Source organism: Dama dama, chromosome 28, assembly GCF_033118175.1.
Source record: "Dama dama isolate Ldn47 chromosome 28, ASM3311817v1, whole genome shotgun sequence".
Classification (NCBI taxonomy): domain Eukaryota; kingdom Metazoa; phylum Chordata; class Mammalia; order Artiodactyla; family Cervidae; genus Dama; species Dama dama.
The window spans coordinates 33,101,017-33,121,252 of record NC_083708.1 but is presented as its reverse complement, the minus strand read 5'-3'; the positions used below and the strand labels follow the sequence as shown (position 1 = coordinate 33,121,252).

Here is a 20,236-nt window from a genome sequence, read left to right as displayed (position 1 = left end):
GTGAGAAGGGATAGTGCTGTTTCAAAAGAATATGACACTGGCATCTACTCTTCGTCTTTTTGAACGCTTTTTTTTTAAAAAAAACCTTCTGATCTGATGTCCCTTAGTTACAGCATTCCATGATTTATATTTTATTTTAAAAGTGACTTTCTCTCATGATAAACAGGAAATAGCTCTGTCCTTTAGATCTTCAAGTACTGCTTGTTTGCTTGTAGAGGCTCTGGTTGCTGCACTTTCCCCTTTGTACTGATCTTGTCATTTTACTAACAGACGCCCAAACACGTAGAAACGCAGGCTTTATGGAGACAAGAAATTCCGTTAATCTGTAATAGAAAAAGTTCAGATTCCAGTTGTTTGCCCACCCTCAGCACAGTTTTTTTCAAAGAGCGGAGACAAAAATAAGCTTATGGCTGAAAAAAAAAAAAAAATTCCTCTGGCAACTTTATAGTGTTTGAATGGCATTTCGTATATTTGAAATAACTTGTATGAGACAGCAGCCTTTGAAGTACAGTCTTTTAAGCTATATTCCAGAGAAAGAAAATCCCTTTGGGTGAGGTAGCTTTAAGAAAATCATTTTCCTTGAACTTTATACCCCCTTTAAAACAACTGCAGTGAGGATGCAGATGTTAAATAAGAGACAAGAAGTTAGTTTTATAGAAAGCAAACGAACAAATGATATATGAGTTGCTGGGGCGAGATTTTATTTGATTAGCATTTATCCTGAAAGATTTTAATTTGTCATTGCCTAGATTGATCGTCTTAGGAGTACTGTCTGCTGTGTGTGTTGGTAGGTACAAGGTGATTCAGATGTGGGGAGAGTGGCTTAGATGGTAAAGTGTCTGCCTACAATGCAGGAGACTCTGGTTCAATCCCTGGGTCAGGAAGATCTCCTGGAGAAGGAAATGGCAAACCACTCCAGTATTCTTGCCTGGAAAATCCATGGACAGAGGAGCCTGGTAGGCTACAGTCCATGGGATTGCAAAGAGACATGACTGAGCGACTTCACTGCTTATCTTTTAAAACTATTCTTTTTTTAAAAAAATTTCTGTGAATTTATAATTGGATAGTTTATTAAGTTAGTAATACACATATATAAATAAACAAGCATATTGAGGGTGAATTCACAAATGTATTTTGTGTGCATAGGATATGTGATCAAAAGTTTAAAGGCCAGTGGCCTAAAAGATACCTAATGTATAGGTGGTAAATATTGTAAAGAGGTTTATTGCTGCGAACATTTCATTTTGCTAAGATATTTTATACTGTTAAGTGTAATTCAACAACTAATGTGGAGCCCGGTTTGCTCGGTAATTAACTTTGTTTTTCTCTTCCAAGAGCTTAAGCTTTTATTAGTGCAACAGAGCTTTTATATATAAAATAGAAAATAATGCTAAACGTTGTTATTAAGAAAGTTAGGTTGACATAAGTATTCTTATGACATAAGTTTCTAGACATAAGTATTTGTAGGTGCACACAGTACTGCTAAGATTAATTTATTGAATATTTTATAAAGAGATATTGGTTGATTATACATGTATTTTAATTGCACAACTATATACATGTGTTCAGAGGCGCAAAGTACTTTTTAAATCATTGTAAAGTCCTCAGCCCTTCCATTCTACCTTTAGTTCCACCACTAAAGAAATTTCTCTGTCTTTACCAGTGACCTAGTTATCAAGTCTATCTTCCTTCCAATGGCATTTGACTTATTCTAGACACTTAAATATTTGTGAGATAAATCCATGAATGAATAAATTGAGTGACTTTTTTTTTTTAGTGTCACTGCAACTGAAATATTTCTTTATCTTTTAAATTCCCTTCTTTTTCATGACTCTTATTTTCTTCTCATCCTTCTATTTATGTTTGGTTTCCTTTGCTTTCCATTTTCCATGGAAATGTGAACATCCTTAAGATTTCTCTTTTGGACGTCTTTCATTTATAGTTCTAATGCTCTTGAATAATCATTCAATACTCTTTTCCTGAGTTTGACTCGTAATTTTTAACCATCTATAAATCAAAACCTTCTGTTTGTGCTCTATGTACTGTAAATTTAACACATTTAAGATTAAAGTCACTATATATCATTAGAGTGGCTACAGTAAACAATAGCAAAATTCTAATAAGGGTAGCCAGGATACAGAGCAACAGTAATAGCTAATGGAAATGCAAAGTGGTATACTTACTTTTCAGAATGGCAATATGTTATAAAATGTGAAGCATATGCTTGTCCTGTTATCCATAGATTCTACTCCTAGATATTTATCTGAGAGAAATGAAAACTTATATTTACACAACCTGTACATGAATGTTTATAACAGTTTTATTTGTAACTGCCCTAAACTAGAAAAAACCTAAATGTCCTTCAGCTAATGAATCAATAAACTGTGGTGTATCTGTACAATAGAATATTACTAAACAATAAAGAATGAATTTTGATACATTCCAACAATATGGTGACTCACAGATACACTGTTAAATGAAAGAAGACAGTTAAGACTATATACTGTTATTATTTCATTTATGTGAAATTTGGGGAAAGGCAGAGCTATGGAAATAGTGGTTGCCAGGTTTTAGGAGTAGGAGAAGGACTAAATAGGAGCAGCAAGAGGAAGCTTTGGGGGGAATTATGAAGCTGTTCTGTATCTTAATCGTGTTGGTTATATGCCTGAGCATTGTGTCAAGTTCGTAGAACTGTGTACTGAGTGATTTTTGTTGTATGTAAATGAAAAATAAAATAATTGAATTCATCGTTTTCATCTCAAAAACAAGGAGGCAAGAAAACAAAACCACCACGCCAGTCCTCCATCTGTATTCCCCGTGTTGGGTTATTTTGTCATTATTCTGAAAGAGTTCATGCTGAAAACCATGAAATCATCCTCAACTCCTTTCTCTTCCTTAGCACATTTTCCTTACGTTCACTTGGCCTCTAATTCTTACTGAATCAATATCTGAAATGTTTCTGGAATCAGTCTGTCTTCTGTGTTTTTCAGTGCAGCTACTAATTTACTTTAGGTCTTTATCATCAAAGTTTGAAACAACCTTCTCTTTAATTTCTTAATTCTTCTCCTTAGGATCAAGACCAGATTTCTCAGCTAGATTGCAGGAACTGTATATTTCAACATTACCTACCTTTCTAGTTTGATCTCCTGCCCCCTTAAAAATATATTTTATGTTTTATATATTTATAAAATATTTGTGTTAATTTTTTAAAACATGTATAATATAACTACTGAAAACTATAGAAATATTTCAGTATTTTAAATGAACTGATTATACTCTAGTACTGAAAACTGGTATTATAGTCATAACTCAAGTCCTGACCTGTGTGACTTTAGTTCTTTAGGCAGTTCCTTAAGTAAATGAAAGAAGCCAGACACCAATAAATGTATAAAAGATGTGCTTACTGAAACTTGATGCCATATTTTATTGAAAATAAGACGATTCATTGCTGATTATTTCTTGATCTTTCCAGAAGCTGTGATTTAGAAGTTTTTTTCCGACTGTTTCATGATTATTTCCTGGCTAACAGTTATTTTAAGATGCACCTCACTTATAGAAAGGTTAAAATATCAGGGATAGGAGAGTGCCTCTCTGAATCAGTGAAATTAGGGTAATGACTTTGTGTTTAGACCAAAATCTATTTGTTTGATATGAAGTCCTAAAACATTTGATCATTTTCCTCCAATTTTGGTGTGGGGGTGAGAGGATGTATTCATTGTACATAATTTTCAGGATGAGTTTTGTTGGTGTATTTAATCCACGAGCCTGAATTTAGTTGCCCTAGAGTAAACATCTCATGTTATTTTGAAAGTAATTGATATCTATTTTCTTCTCTCCTAATCTTAAGATGCCATGGCTAGTCCAGGGAAAGATAACTATAGAATGAAAAGTTATAAGAATAAAGCCCTAAACCCCCAGGAGATGCGTAGACGAAGAGAAGAAGAAGGAATACAGCTTCGAAAACAAAAAAGGGAAGAACAGGTAGGTGTTTTAAAATATGTAATTCTGTTATTGCTAATTTTTAGATAATTTTAAATGAAAATTTTTTTTCTAGGACATTGAATATATATTTTTATTAGAATCCAGTAATATTAGCAAATTCATGAATCAGAATCCTATGCCATTTTTAATCACTGACAAGAATGATTTTTCTATTCCATTGATAAACCTTTTATGTCAATATTTCTACCCCAGTGCTAAGACATATTTACTCTTGAGCCTATTTGTATCACTTCCACTCAGCATTGTAAAATTTGCCCCCTAGAAAAATTAACTATATTCATTTGTCACTTTGTGGTTTTCATAACTCTTGCCCCTAAGTTAATTATAATCGTTTTCCTGTGCTACTCATACTGTTCCTCCTATAGTCTCATCAGGCAGACCTCTTAGCCTTATCTGTTTGGACTTTATATGTGGAACATAAGGAATAGAAAAATTCATTTAAAAGAATGCATCTCCACGTTTCATTCCAAGATGCACTGAAATTTAGAAGTATTCATAAATAAGTAGTAGGGTATGGTCCTCACATACATAAATTAAACCTACTATGTAAAAGGGACTAGCAATGTAGAAAGTAAAAAAGGGCCTGTTTTAGAAATATGATTATCCCCCCTATTTATAACGTCTAACACAGTCTCTACTATATTACAGTAGGTACTCATGAAAAAAAGTCTGTTGAATGAGTACGAAAAGAACTGTGTAGAGACTGAGGAAGAGCAGAATTTTATATAGCTATCAAAAAGATTATACCAGATTTTTTTATCAGTTTTGATTTATGAAATATACCTGTAAATCTTGCTCAGTGACTTGACCATGTCTCTTTCTTCCTCTCTTTTTTTTTTTCTTTATGTTCACTCAGTTAATAAGCATAGGGTCATCTTTCCTGAGAGTTGTTTTTGTTTCTTGTTAGTCTGATATTCCGGCTCTGTTAATATATCATGTTATCTTACTCATATAACATATCTGCTTTTCTTCTTAAATACCTCATAATTCAGTGTAGGAATATGTGCTTTTCCAGGTGCTGCAAAATATAAATGTTTATGGTTATGGTACTGGAAATTGGTTAAAAGACCTGAGATTAAGAATGTCCCAAAGCAGTCTATAGGACAAGAGCTAATCTAGCCCCAAATGTTTAACTTCTCTTGAATAATTTAGGTGTTTATGGTATGGTGATTACAAAATACTAAAATATTCAGAATTTTAATTGATAAAATGATTGTTTTGTTTTGTTCACTTAAAGGAAAAAATAATTCTATGGGAATTTAGTGTTTTATGGAAAGCTTAATGTATTATTTCTCTTTATTATAGTTATTCAAACGCAGAAATGTCTCTTTGCCCAGAAATGATGAATTTATGTTAGAAAATCCTATCCAGGATCCAGACATCAGTTCCACTGTACCCATTCCAGAGGTAGATATTACAAATGTATTTCAAATTATATTTCTTCAGTATTTCAGAGATGATACTGCAAAATTATTGATGTAAAAAATTTAGATAATAATTACATTTTCTGTGTTTTAGGAAGAAGTTATTACTTCAGATATGGTTCAGATGATTTTTTCTAATAATGCTGATCAACAACTAACAGCTACACAAAAATTTAGAAAGCTGCTTTCTAAAGGCAAGAATTATTTTCATTGTGCTTATTTGATGTTACTTATTTCCTGATGTTACAGGAATTTGTAGTGCAATTTTGTTAGTTTTTTTTTTTTTTAAGACACTTTCTTTGCCAGTACATCTTAATTTTTTCTATAATAATCTCTTTTTTAAAACCATTATACTGTCAAAGTAACACATGTTGACTGTAGAATATCTGCAAATATAAAAGAATTTAAAGAAGCAAAATAGTCCCAAATCAGTACCATTGCTAAGAAAGTTAGAGATACATATTTCTAAATTCTTACAGAAATATTTTTCAGACTTTTTAAAAATGGCAGCATGACAGCAGAGCATGAATGTAAAATAATTTAATCAATCAGATATTTCTTTTTTTCCAAATTTTAAAAAATGTAATTTGTATTTTATATTGGGTGGGAGTAAAAGCATTAATAATAGTATGTATTATCTTGCTGATGTTTTGTAACTGTAAGAGCAGTTTAGGCTGTAGTCTGTGATTTACATTTTGAAGAATCCAGACTTCTTGTGTAGAACACTGAAACAAAACTTTGTAGTATTTTACTAACTTTGCAGAAATCGCCCAGGTTTTGAGAAAGTTAGGATAGCAAATTTGTAGAAAAAAGAAAAGGAAGAAAGTCTATTCCTTTTTTTTTTTCTTTTGGTCACATTGCTTGACTTGTGGGATCTTAGTTCCCAACCACTGAACCTGAGCCCCCTGCATTGCAAGTGCACTGGACTGCCAGGGAGTCCCAGAAGTATCTTTATTTTAAGTTTGCATTTATTTTAATTGCATTTGTTTTAAATTTGCATTTAAATTTCTTAGAGATTTTATTATTCTCTTAATTCCTCAGCCTATCATGAGAGTTTATCAAGAATTCTAGATAGTTCAATAGCATTTTTATAAATAACATCTTGAGAAGATAGGACTTGTCTTGCTGAAAGATATTAGGCAGTTCATGGTTGATAGTGAAAGGGACATCCCTGGAAATTGGAGTATGGTTGTGAAGAATTAGAAGGACTGTTATCCTTAGAAGGATTATTATCCTTTGATTGGTGTTTTGAGTATTGGACTGAAATACTTCCACACTGTAAAGGTGACCTCCTAAATAGCCTTTATAATTTTAAATATTTGTATAGGAAGTATTTTAAAATTTTCTTACTGTTATGCTAATGAAAAAGAATTTGCTTTTTATTTTTTTGCAGTAAACATTGCAGTTATGAGACCATTTGTTTTCTTCAGTTACATCCAGCTAAGGGTTTCAAATCTGGGCAGTGAAATCTAGGAAAGAGTTATTTTGTGTGTCCTGTTAACTGACACAGGGTCCAGATCATTGTGCTTTTGTGTCTGCATAATAGCTTTATTCTTTTTTTAATTTCTAGAACCTAATCCACCAATCGATCAAGTTATACAGAAGCCAGGAGTGGTGCAGAGATTTGTGAAATTTCTTGAAAGAAATGAAAATTGTACATTACAAGTGAGTTCTGTAGTTTACATTCTTAATTATCTCTTTCCAGAAATGACATAGGATTAATTTCTAGTGAAAGCAACTTCTATAGTACTGAATATATTGTAAGCATTCAGGAAATGTCAATAGGTGGCAATTAAAGGTGGTGCTACCTCTCTTGCCCTGGTCAAGTTTACAGTGCTGATTTTTCCTAGGAACTGTTATTTTCTCTAGAAACTACGATTATTAAACAATTTTTTTTGAAAAATATATTTAAAATCATTTGTAATTTTAAGAAAAATTTTATAGTTGTCAACCTTTAATAATTTTTGCTTTAGAAAATCATAAATCAAAATATTAACTAACTTAATGGTAAAATTTATTTTGGCTCCTAACTAAAGTTGTAACTTTTAGTATAAACTCTTGTACCTCTTAAAACATTTTTATCTGATTGATCAGTTCCTTTTTTTTTTTTGAAGAAAGAACAAATCAGTATAATATACTTAAAATGTGACCAAAGTTAAGTGTGTCTTAAAGAGTGTTGCTTCTCAGTTATAGTGAAAATTTTAAGATGTCTTCCAAATAATTGGCTACTAAAAGTATTGAAGTTTGCAAATATTTTACTGTTTAAGATTGTTCTTCCTGACTTTCATTGCTATATATATATTCTTAAGTAAGTGTACAGGATGGAATTATATCTATCAGGAATTGTACAGACCTACACCTGCTTTCTCAGTGCTTTTATTGGTATTGGAGAACTGTTCCTGGTATTCGAATAATTTGAAATTACATCTTAGAATAGTGTTCTACTTAATCTGAGTAATTTGGGAAAGATCCTCTCTCTAGGTATAAGCAACAAAATTTGCTGCACTTCTGAATATTACCCATCATGAGCTTTATAAAAAATCCTGAGAATGTTTACAATAAGGATAGTCTTATTGTCAATTAAGTGATAGTGCTGTAAGGACTATTAATCACCTAAAATCTGTCACCTAGAGTCTTTAGGTAATAGTGCTGTAAGGGCTGGAAATCATGATCTGGTCTTTCGCTTTATTTGTCAGCTCTGAGTCCAAACTAAAACATAAGCCTCCTGATAGCTAGTTTATTATTTGACACTCTAATTCTAAGTGATTGAAAGAAGAAATGAATGGATATAATTGAATGTTAGTTTAAACAATACATTGTATAAGGCATTGTAGTTACAGAATAGTAAGATATTTCTCTCTTTGCAGAAATTCTTCACTCTGTTGGGGAAGACAAACACCTAAACAGATCTGTGATACTATAGTACACTTAGTGCTAACAGAAAATTATACAAAGTTCTTTGAGAGCAGAGAGAACATAGCAGCTTATGTTTACAGTGTTACTCAGCTAGTCTTAAGGAAGAAGGAGAGTTTAACAGGCTGAATAAAAGGAAAAGTAATTTCAGGTTGTGAAAATAGCATGTGTAGAAAGCACATAGTATTCAAAACACTGGGGATTTGAGTGTTTGTCAGTCATTGTGTGTGTGTGTGAGTCACTCAGTCCTGTCTCTTTGTACTCCTGTGGACTGTAGCCCTCCAGGCTCCTCTGTTCATGGAGTTCTCCAGGCAACAATACTGGAGTGAGTTGCCATTTTGTTCTCCAGTTAATCGTTGTACTTGAAACCTAGTGAAATTCAACAGTGTGTTCTTGGGGCAGCTATATGGTGTGCCGTATTATCCAAGTTAATATGAAATATATTGTTCAAACCATAGATCTAACTGTACTAAGTTCTGTTCTGAGAGTGCGTCTGTCAGTCTCAATAAAGTTAGCCTAGGTACCCAACTAACTCAATTGGCTATATAGTACTGTCCTATAAAAGGTTTATAATACTTTCCACACAAATAATACATAAAAAACAACCGAAAAATAAAGAAAACATTTTTAATCGCATAGTGTACTACCTTGAAAAGTACAGTGGTGTAGTACAGCGAGAAGAGTTACTGACGAGGAGGGAGAGAAAGTGGGAGATGGTAGAGCTGGAGGATCGTCAGCAAGAGGAGATGGAGGTTAAGCTGCAGTCTCACTCTTGCCTGATGTTGATGGAACACACGTTCACATCTTTGAAAGTTTGTGTCTTGAAGGTTCATTTGTAGGGGACTTACTGTAGTAGAGAGGCCTCAAACTGGGGACCTACATGTTTGGCCTGCACATGTTTTAAAATATATGAATTTAGATGTCAGGCTTTCGAAAGTTGAAGAATTTCAAATGGAAGTCTAGATTTGGGGCTTCTTTTTACAAATCAGAAGAATTGGCATTGTTGCCACATACTAAAGACCTATTGGAGTTGAATAGGAACTCTGCCTCTTTTTTTTTTCTTTTTAAAATTATAACCATTTTCTCTTGTTTTAGCTGTACTTTTCATGCCTTTCACTATTCTCTTGTTTTAGCTGTACTTTTCATGCCTTTCACTAATGCTTTTTATTATACTTTTATTAATCATAATAATACCTACCTTAATGTGAGAAGTTGTCTAGGCCAAACATTTTTAAAGCTATTGTCACTCCTTAATTTGCAGGTCTAATTTGCTAGTTTGTTAGAGAACCATGACTTAAATTTTTCTCAATTGCATCATTATAAATCCATCACGGATAAGTATATCTGAATTCTGATTGATAAGAGTAACTTCCCAGAGGCTCTGCTACTTGAAAGAATACCACAAGTTCTTGTGGCTCTGCTAATAATGAACTCTTTGACCTTGAACTAACCACCTAAATGTATGGCTTCCTAATTTTTCTTATTTCTTAAGTGAGGAGGTTAGGAATAGATGATCCTTAAGGAAACAAAAATACCTTTTATGATTCTAAGTTCCATAAATATTCTATTTATTAAGTGATGTGTATCATTTTGTTTTAAACGGCTTGATTTAGAATACCTGGCTCCCTAATAGTCAACATCAAGGGTCTTATGAAATATAAATTCAGATCTGTTCATTTATTGTTCATGATTTTATAAATTTTTATTACATTCTTCTCAGTTCTTATTTTTCCAGATTGAAGAGTCCTTTTTTAAAAAAATTAAGTATTTTTACCTATCAAATCTGATTTCACATTGAATCTTATTAATCATAAGTGAATCTTTCTCTCAGACTTGTTCAGCTAAGTCTTGACTCCCTCTCTTCTTCCTTTCTTCCTCTTTCTGGCATTTCTTTGGGGCTTTCATTTATTTTGCTTTTATTTTTCCTTAGTTTGAAGCTGCATGGGCATTAACTAATATAGCATCTGGAACTTTTCTGCATACCAAAGTAGTGATTGAAACTGGGGCTGTTCCAATTTTTATCAAACTTCTTAATTCAGAGCATGAAGATGTTCAAGAACAGGTAAGTTTCTAATTTGAACTGTCGTATCTACTAGATTTTAGTTTTCTTTTGAAAGTGTCATTTGTCATTATGATTTGAAATTAATTTTTACCAAGTTGCCTGTGCATTACGTTTGTTAGAATATAATAATTGCTGTTTAGTGTCAAATTAGAAGGAAGGAAGAATGAACTGTTTTAGGTATAATCCTGGGTCCTTTGTACATAGATTTCAGCTATTGAGAATTACTATTCCCATTTATAAAAGAGCATACTGAGACCCAGAAAAGATAATAATTTACCCAAAGTCACAGTGAAGGACTGAGCCAGGTTTTAAACCTGGACCAGTCTGACTCCTTGTTCTTTATATGTATGTAGATTATTTTATTGTTTCTTTTTAATATGTCATGTTATTTTTAATTAGCCATTTTAGATTAGACTTTGTATATAAATTATCATATTTATTGTAACAGGAAAAATTTAATCACGTATAATTTTTATCATCTAGAGAAAGTCAAATGTTTTGTTATTTTTGTTTTGATTCATTTTCATGCAAATTGATCCATAGATCTCACTACCATTCCATTTGTTTGTTTATATTTTTATTTTTGTGTTATATTTTTTTCCCACTTAACAATAGTATGGAGAGCCTTTTCTTATGTCATTAATTATTCTTGAAGAAAACTTTACTGATTACTCATTACCCATTCAGGTAGCTACCATAATTTATCTATTCCTCAGTAGTTGTACAGTTGAGTTATGTCTAGCTTAATGGTGTTAATAATATTGTGGTGAGCATCATTATATATCAATCTTGATAGTAATATGTCTTGACATTAATATAGGCCTTGATTATTTCATTAGGGAAAAATGATTGTACTCAAAGAAAAGCTTTTAAAGTGCTATTACTATTTCAAAGTTGACTTCCAAAATATTATAAAAATTGATATCCCACCAACAAAATACTTCACAGGGTGCAAAATGTCATCACTTTAAAAACGTTTTCTTAAAAATGTAAAAATAAACTTAGATCTAGAGTAGATGTTAAAAATATTAGTGTAAATTTTGAATGTTAAAATATAATTTTCCCAGTTGAAAAATTAATTTCTTTCTACTTTTGTACGTATATGAGAAACTTGAAATGAAAATATAATCATTTGCATTTGTGTAATTTCTTACCTAATTGAAATTTAATACATGAATAATTTGATCTTTTACTGTCGTTTATTTAACCTGGACTATCTCTAAGCTTATTTTTAAGCATCGATTCAAGACAGTTCTCACATTGGCTTTACCTTAGTTTTCTATGGTTTATCTCTCCTTCCTTTTTTCTTTTACAAGTCAGTTCCTTCCCAGTGAGTGGATTCTTTGGCATAGGAGCAAACCTCTAGCATAGGTAATTGGAAAATTCCCTAAATAGATACACAGTTGACCCTTGAACAAAACAGGTTTGAATGCATGGTTCACTTACACACAGTTTTTTTTTTGCAATAAATACATACTGCAGTACTACACAATCCGAAGTTGCTTGAGTCTGCAAGTGATCCTGTGTAAGGAGGGCCAGCTTTAAAGTTATTCATGGGTTTTCGACTGTGCAGGGGTTGGTCCCCCTCACTGCCAAATTGTTCAAAGGTCAACTATATTTTGTCTCTCCATGTAGATTCAAAGTAGACAAACTATCTCCTTCTTAAAGAGAATAAACATTTCACTAGCCTATAAGAAAAAAAGTTTAAATGCCCTGTGTTTTAATTTGACTAAAAATACTATTAAAGATACTTTTGAAGTTTTCCTTTCTTGTCTACTAGCATGTTTTTTTTAACATCTTGAAAACTAACCAATTTTTTCCTTTTACAATAAAATTTCATTCTTAAGAGAGAATCTTATTTAAAATATTGTCATAAAAGAATATTTTTTATTATTTTTTAAAGGCTGTTTGGGCGCTTGGTAATATTGCTGGTGACAATGCAGAATGCAGAGATTTTGTTTTGAATTGTGAAATACTTCCACCTCTTTTAGAGTAAGTACTTTAAGTTTATCACAATTAAATACTGTTAACTTTTGGAAAAGCAAACTATTTTCTACACTATATTTCTACATACACATTTACTTCTTCAGTGATACTTTTAAATTTTGCTTATATTTGGCCAAGCCTGAAATAGCTTGGAATTGCATAAAACTGACAAAGAAAATTTCCGGTTGTGTCATATATTTGTCTTTTATTTTCCCTTAAGCCACACTTCACAATATTCATTGCTTACTTGATGCTTACTGTGCTAAAACAATTATTCTAGAGAACAAGGATAAGTAGTAGTTTTTAATACACTAAAAATTTTAAGTTACTAAAGCAGATAGTATTGAGTTGATGAACAGATGATGTGTTGATCTTGTCAGATTTTCATATTTGATTTTGAAATGTTCAGAGAACAGAGATTTTTTCCAGAATTAGAATTTTACTTAAAATGACTTAGCTAGTGGTTTCTTTTTCTAATACTTTATTTACACTTTTTTTTGAGAAAAGAAGCTACCCTATATTATAGGGTTCCTTACAGAAATGACATAAAATTATTTGAAAGATGTTTATTTATCCAAGTTGGTTATCATTTACTGACAGAATTTTAATATAGGCTGAATACCATTGGCAAATAGTGAAGAAGGAAAAAGTAATTGAGATATTTTGAGAGGGAAAATTTTATTCTTAACCATTTTTGTGCCATTCGCCATCCTTTCCAAGCTTAGAAATTAGAATATGCTTTTAGATACAATTTTATTTTGTTTTTAGATACAAACAGAAAGAATATGTTTTTAGATACAGTTTTGCAAAATATATTTTATTGTTTTAGAATGTGTAACTTTCCATGGACAAAATGGATTTCTCAGCATCATTTCACTCAACTCACACTGAGTACTTAACTATGTTCAGGCCACTGAACCACTTGTGATTTCATTTACTTTGGGCTTATTCAAAATAATATCTGAGCAGTTAGTCCAATTATAAAGGAAAATACTGATTTAGAGTTCAATATCAAAATTATTTTGATGTTCATACTACTAAAGTATGTATGAACTAAAAAAAGTATCATATACTAAAAAAAAGTATCTCTTAAATTTCCAACTTGGGGTTTTTCTGGCCTGATTTTATGGTTTGTAGATTAACTGTGAGCACTTGGTTTCTCTTTTTACTTTGTCTCTAGGTCATATTCTTTGCTCTCTGTCTTTGGGTCATTTATTATTTGTTAATATTTAAAGTCAGTAATGGTTTATGAAATAGTAAGTAAGCATTTCTTAGTTCTAATTACTCTAAATGTTCTAAGAAGCTTTTAATTATGACTGAAGAAACCAAACTAAAAAACAAAGGTCTAATGAAAAACAAACAATACCCAGCTATCTAATCATGGTTATAAATGTAATAAATTTCAGAAAAAGAGTAGGTTTAGAAAGTTTCAAAGTTTCATTAAAAAATTGAGGAAGGTGATAAGAAGGAAGGTATGTCAAGATGTTCTCACCATAGTTGGTCTAAAGGAAAAATGGTATTAACTTTAAGAAGATTATGGATAATCTGAAGTTCACATTGAAGTTAAATTAACATTTCGCTAATGTGTTAAGTATGTATGAAATTTCTATTAATATAATACAGTTTTATCAGTTCTGCCTTTTGGTTCTCAGTAAATGTGAACCTTTTACTATTGCGGACTTATATACTGATGTGGTGATTTAGTCACCAGGTCATGTCTGACTCTTGCGACCCCATGAACTGTAGCCTGCCAGGCTCCTCTGTCCATGGGATTCTCCAGGCAAGAATACTGGAGTGGGTTGCCATTTCCTTCTCCAGTGGATCTTCCCAACCCAAGAATCAAACCCGGGTCTCTTGCCTTTCAGGCAGATTCTTTACTGACTGAGCTACAAGGGAAGATCCCAATATACTGATATAGCTTTGTTGTTTTAATTTAATGCCACTTTAATTTATAATACAGCAAATTTGGACAAGAAAATACTTGTAATTTCTCATAATACCCCCATTAATACAAGGAGGATAATATATATCACAGCTTGGCCAAGTACAGTCTTCATGCCAAATTTGGCCTGTCCCCTGTTTTTGAAAATTAAATTTTACTGGGATACAGTCACATCAATTTGCTTACTTACTGTCTGTGGTTGCTTTCATGCTGTATCAGCAGAGTTCAGTAGCTGCAACAGAGAAAGGCCTGTGAAGCCAAAAGTATTTACTGAAAAGTTTGTCAATTCCTGATGTAAGTCAGTGTAACTAACTTATTTCTAAATGAGTTATGGTTTTAGGAGGTTTCAAATACTCTTTATAGCAAAACTTTTAGCGCATATTTTTTGTGTGACAGAATATACACTACAAAAAGTTTACCATTTAAAAGTGTACAGTTTACTCTCACTCGGTATGTTCACAGTGTTTCTCAACCATAACAACTATCTAGTTCTAGAACTTTCTGTCCTCCCAAACAGAAACCCCAGGACCCCTTTTTCCAAGTACTTGGATACCACTAATCTGTTTTCTGTCTCTGTGGATTTGCCTATTCTGGATATTTTACATAAATGAAATCATATACTGTGTGACTTTTTGTGTCTGCTTCTTTCACTTAGCATATGGTTTTCAGGGTTCATTCATATGGTAGAATGTATCAATATTTCATTCTTCTTATAGTTAAATAATATTCCATTATATGGATTTACCACATTTTGTGGTACATTCATCACTTGATCATTTGGGTTATTTCCACCTTTTGGCTACTGTATATATGTAGTACTCCTGTGAACATTTGTGTACAGGTTTTTGTTTGAACACCAGTGTTTTCAATTCTTTTTAGGTATATACCTACCAGTGGAATTGCTGGGTAATGTGCTAATGCTGTCTTTACCTTTTACCACCAGACTTTTTCCATAGTAGCTGCACCATTCTGTTTCTACCAACAACATGTTAGAGTTCCAGTTTCTCACCAACAGTTGTCTGTTGTTGTTGTTGTTTTTAATTGATTTATTTATTTTAATGGAGGCTAATTACTTTACAATATTGTGGTGATTTTTGCCATACATTGATATGAATCAGCCATGTGTGTACATGTGTCCCCCCGACCCGAGCCCCTCTCCCACCTCCTTCCCTATCCCATCCCTCTGGGTTGTCTCAGTGCACCAGCTTTGATTGCCCTGTTTCAGGCATCGAACTTGGACGGGTCATCTATTTCACATATGGTAATATACATGTTTCAATGCTATTCTCTCAAATCATCCCACCCTCACCTTCTCCCACACAGTCCAAAAGTCTGTTCTTTATATCTGTGTCTCTTTTGCTGTCTCGCATATAGGGTCATTGTTACCATCTTTCTAAATTCCATATATATGCAATAATATACTGTATTGGTGTTTTTCTTTCTGACTTACTTCACTGTGTATAATAGGCTCCTGTTTCATCCACCTCATTAGAATGGACTCAAATGTGTTCTTTTTAATAGCTGAGTAATCCATTGTGTATATGCATCACAACTTTCTTATCCATTCATCTGCAGATGGATATCTAGGTTACTTCCATGTCCTAGCTTTTGTAAAGAGCACTGCAGTGAACATTGGGGTACACGTGTCTCTTTCAGTTCTGGTTTCCTCGGTGTGTATGCCCAGCAGTGGGATTGCTGGGTTGTGTAGCAGTTCTATTTCCAGTTTTTTTAAGGAATCTCCACACTATTCTCCATAGTGGCTGTACTAGTTTGCATTCTCACCAACAGTGTAAGAGGGTTCCCTTTTCTCCACACCCTCTCCAGCATTTACTGTTTGTAGACTTTTTGATAGCAGCCGTTCTGACCTGCGTCAGATGGGACCTCATTGTGGTTTTGATTTGCATTTCTCTGATAATGAGTGATGTTGAGCATCTTTTCATGTGTTTGTTAGCCATCTGTATGTCCTCTTTGGAGAAATGTCTGTTTAGTGTTTAGTTTTTTGGCCCATTGTTTGATTGGATCATTTATTTTTCTGGTATTGAGCTGCTTGAGCAGCTTGTATATTTTTGAGATTAATTCTTTTTCAGTTGCTTCATTTGCTATTATTTTCTCCCACTCTGAAAGCTGTCTTTTTACCTTGCTTATAGTTTCCTTTGTTGTGCAAAAGTTTTTAAGTTTAATTTGGTCCCATCTGTTTATTTTTTCTTTTATTTCCATTACTCTGGGAGGTGGGTCATAGAGGATTTTGTCATGATTATGTCAGAGAGTGTTTTGCCTATGTTTTCCTTTAGGAGTTTTATAGTTTCTGATCTTACATTTAGATCTTTAATTCATTTTGAGTTTATTTTTGTGTATGGTGTTAGAAAGTGTTCTAGTTTCATTCTTTTACAACTGGTTGACCAGTGTTTCCAGCACCACTTGTTAAAGAGATTGTCTTTCTCCATTGTATATTTTTGCTTCCTTTGTTAAAGATAAGGTGTCCATAGGTTTGTGGATTTACCTCTGGGCTTTCTGTCTTGTTCCATTGATCTATATTTCTGTCTTTGTGCCACTACCAAACTGTCTTGATGACTGTAGCTTTGTAGTATAGTCTGAAGTCAGGCAGGTTGATTCTTCCAGTTCCATTCTTCTTTCTCAAGATTGCTTTGGCTATTCGAGGTTTTCCTAAGTACTTTATTCTTTTCGTTGGCAGTGGTGAATGGGATTGTTTCCTTAATTTCTCCTTGTTTTCTCATTGTTAGTGTATAGGAATGCAAGGGATTTCTGTGTATTAATTTTATATCCTCCAACTTTACTATATTCATTGATTAGCTCTAGTAATTTTCTTGTTGTGTCTTTAGGGTTTTCTATGTAGAGGATCATGTCATCTGCAAACAGTAAGAGTTTTACTTCTTTTCCAATCTGGATTCCTTTTTTTCTTTTTCTTCTCTGATTGCTGTGGCTAAAACTTCCAAAGCTATGTTGAAAAGTAGTGGTGAGAGTGGGCACCCTTGTCTTATTGCTGACTTTAGGGGAAATGCTTTCAATGATTTGCCATTGAGGATAATGTTTGCTGTGGGTTTATCCTACATGGCTTTTGTTATGTTGAGGTATGTTCCTTCTATGCCTGCTTTCTGGAGAGTTTTTATCGTAAATGGGTTGTTGAATTTTGTCAAAAGCTTTCTCTGAATCTATTGAGATAATCATATGGCTTTTCTTTCAGTTTGTTAATGTGGTGTATTACATTGATTTGCAAATATTGAAGAATCCTTGCATCCCTAGGATAAAGCCCACTTGGTCATTATGTGTGATCTTTTTAATATGTTGTTGGATTCTGCTTGCTAGAATTTTCTTGAATTTTGCATCTCTGTTCATCAGTGATATTGGCCTGTAGTTTTCTCTTTTTTTGTGGCATCTTTGTCTGGTTTTGGTATTAGGGTGATGGTGGCCTCATAGAATGAGTTTGGGAGTTTACCTTTGCAGTTTTCTGGAAGAGTTTGAGTAGGATAGGTGTTAGCGCTTCTCTAAATTTTTGATTGAATTCAGCTGTGAAGCCATCTGGTCCTGGACTTTTGTTTGTTGGCAGATATTTGATTACAGTTTCGATTTCCATGCTTGTAATGGGTCTGTTAAGATTTTCTGTTTCTCCCTGGTTCAGTTTTGGAAGGTTATATTTTTCTAAGAATTCGCCCATTTCTTCCAAGTTGTCCATTTTATTGGCATATAGCTGCTGATAGTAGTCTCTTATGATTCTTTGTATCTCTGTGTTGTCTGTTGTGATTTCTCCATTTTCATTTCTAATTTTATTGATTTGATTCTTCTCCCTTTTTTTCTTGATGAGTCTGGCTAATGGTTTGTCTATTTTATTTATCTACTCCAAGAACCAGCTTTTAGTTTTGTTGATTTTTGCTATATCTCCTTTGTTTCTTTTTCATATATTTCTGCTATGATTTTTGTGATTTTTTGGTGGAAGATGCTGAAATGTTGGTCTCTGGGGCCACCTCTTGCCTTCTGGCTGCCTCTCTGCCTCCAGGCTGGGGGGGCTGGGGGGGCGGGGTGGGGGGCGGGCAGAGGGGCCTATTTGCAGCTGTCTGGCTCTCCTTTGGTATACACTCAATCCTTTGTTCTGTGAGCATGCCAGGCTTAGAGCCTTAGAGCCCCTGGAAAGTTTTTTTTTTTTTTTGTCTCTGTGGAGAATCACAGTTTTGGTTGCTATCTCATGTTAGTTCCTTCAGATTGCCCTCGGGGCATTTAGGCCCGGTCTGATGATGCAGCCTGGCCTCAGCAAGCACCTGGGCTACTTCTCCACTGGCAGTGGTGGTTAGGCACATGATCTGTGGTTTTTTTTTTTGTTTGTTTGTTTGTTTTCCTCCCAGTTATGTTGCCCTCTGAGATTCCAAAACTCCCCACAGACCTACTGTGGAAACTTCTTCACAACTCCTTCCCCAGGACAGATATCCATCCCTAAATCTTCTGTCTCTCTTTTTGTCTTTTATGTTTTGTCCCACCTCCTTTCAAAGAGAATGGGTTGCCTTTCTGGGTGCCTAGTGTCCTCTGCCAGCATTCAGATGTTTTGTGGAAGTTGTGCAACATTCAAAGGATCTTTTGATAAATTTATGGGGGAGAAAGTAGTCTCCCCATCCTCTTCCTCCACCATCTTCTGTTGTCTGTTATTCTGATTAAAGGGTGTGAGGTGGTATTTAATTTTGCTTTGATTTACATTTCCTAATGACATTGAATATCTTTTCATACATTTGTTGGCTATTTGTGTATGTTCTTTGGAGAAATATCTAATACCTTTGCATATTCTTAAATTCAGTTGTCATTTTGTTGTTGAGTTGTAAAAATTCTTCATATATTCTGGATAGATTCTTATCAGATAGATTTTAGAATACCTTTTGTATTCTGTGGGTTTTCTTTTCACTCTCTTGATAATTTCTTTATTCACATAATTTCTGATTTTGATGAAGTCCAGTAGTATCTATTTTTTTCTCTTTTTACTTATGTTTTCAGTGTCATATGTAAAAAACTATGGTCAGATTTAAGGTCATGAAACACTATGTTTTCTTCTAAGAGTTTTACCTCTTAGATTTGCATTTTTGGTCCATCTTAAGGTAATGTTTTTAATGTGACTTGAAATACATGTGGACATCCACTTGTTCCAGCTTGGTTGCTTGAAGAGACTATTCTCTCCTCGTTGAATGATCTTGATACCTTTGGTGAAAAGGAGTTGACCATCATGTGTGAGTTGAATCTGCAGGCAGATTCTTTACCCGGTGAGCCACCATGATGTTGCATAAAAGTGGTGACATTATGTTTTTTATCACTCATTCACCATTGAGATTAATGTTAGCTGTGGGTTTTTCATAAATATCCTTTATCATATTGAGATGGTTTCCTTTTGCTAGGTTGTTGAGTGTTTTTGTCATGAAGAGGTGTTGGGATCTGTTAAATGCTTTTTCTGCATCAGTTGACATGATCACATGTTTTGTTTTGTTTTCCTTTATGCTGTTAATGTGGTGAATATATTGTTTGGTCTTTGTTCATTGAACCATCTTTGCATTCCTGGGATAAATCTCAGTAGTTCATAGGGTATAATTCTAATACGTTCCTGGATTCAGTTTCCTAGAATTGTGTTGAGGATTTTTTTGTATCTGTTAATAATACATACACACACACACACACACACACACACACACACACTCTTGTCATGTCTTTGGCTTTGGTATCAGGGTAATGCTGGCATCATAAAATAAGGTAGAAATGTTCTCTTTTATTTCCCAGAAGAGTTTGAGAAGGATTTAATTCTTCTATAATGTTTAGTAGAATTTACCAGTGAAATCATTTCATGTTTGACTTTTCTTTATTAGGAGGGTTTTGATTACTCATTCAGTATCGTTAATTGTTATATATCTATTTAGATTTTCT

At 33.4% G+C, this 20,236-nt stretch overlaps 1 protein-coding gene across 1 annotated transcript in view; it reads left to right on the top strand.

The window, feature by feature from the left end:
- KPNA5 (karyopherin subunit alpha 5) overlaps positions 1 to 20,236 on the top strand; it is a 44,099-nt gene that overhangs the window by 775 nt on the left and 23,088 nt on the right. Inside the window, exons 2-7 of the mRNA XM_061131619.1 lie at positions 3,848 to 3,981; positions 5,308 to 5,409; positions 5,521 to 5,620; positions 6,997 to 7,091; positions 10,270 to 10,401; positions 12,305 to 12,393. Coding sequence (XP_060987602.1) covers positions 3,848 to 3,981; positions 5,308 to 5,409; positions 5,521 to 5,620; positions 6,997 to 7,091; positions 10,270 to 10,401; positions 12,305 to 12,393 — 652 coding nt within the window. The remainder of the gene's footprint in view (positions 1 to 3,847; positions 3,982 to 5,307; positions 5,410 to 5,520; positions 5,621 to 6,996; positions 7,092 to 10,269; positions 10,402 to 12,304; positions 12,394 to 20,236) is intronic.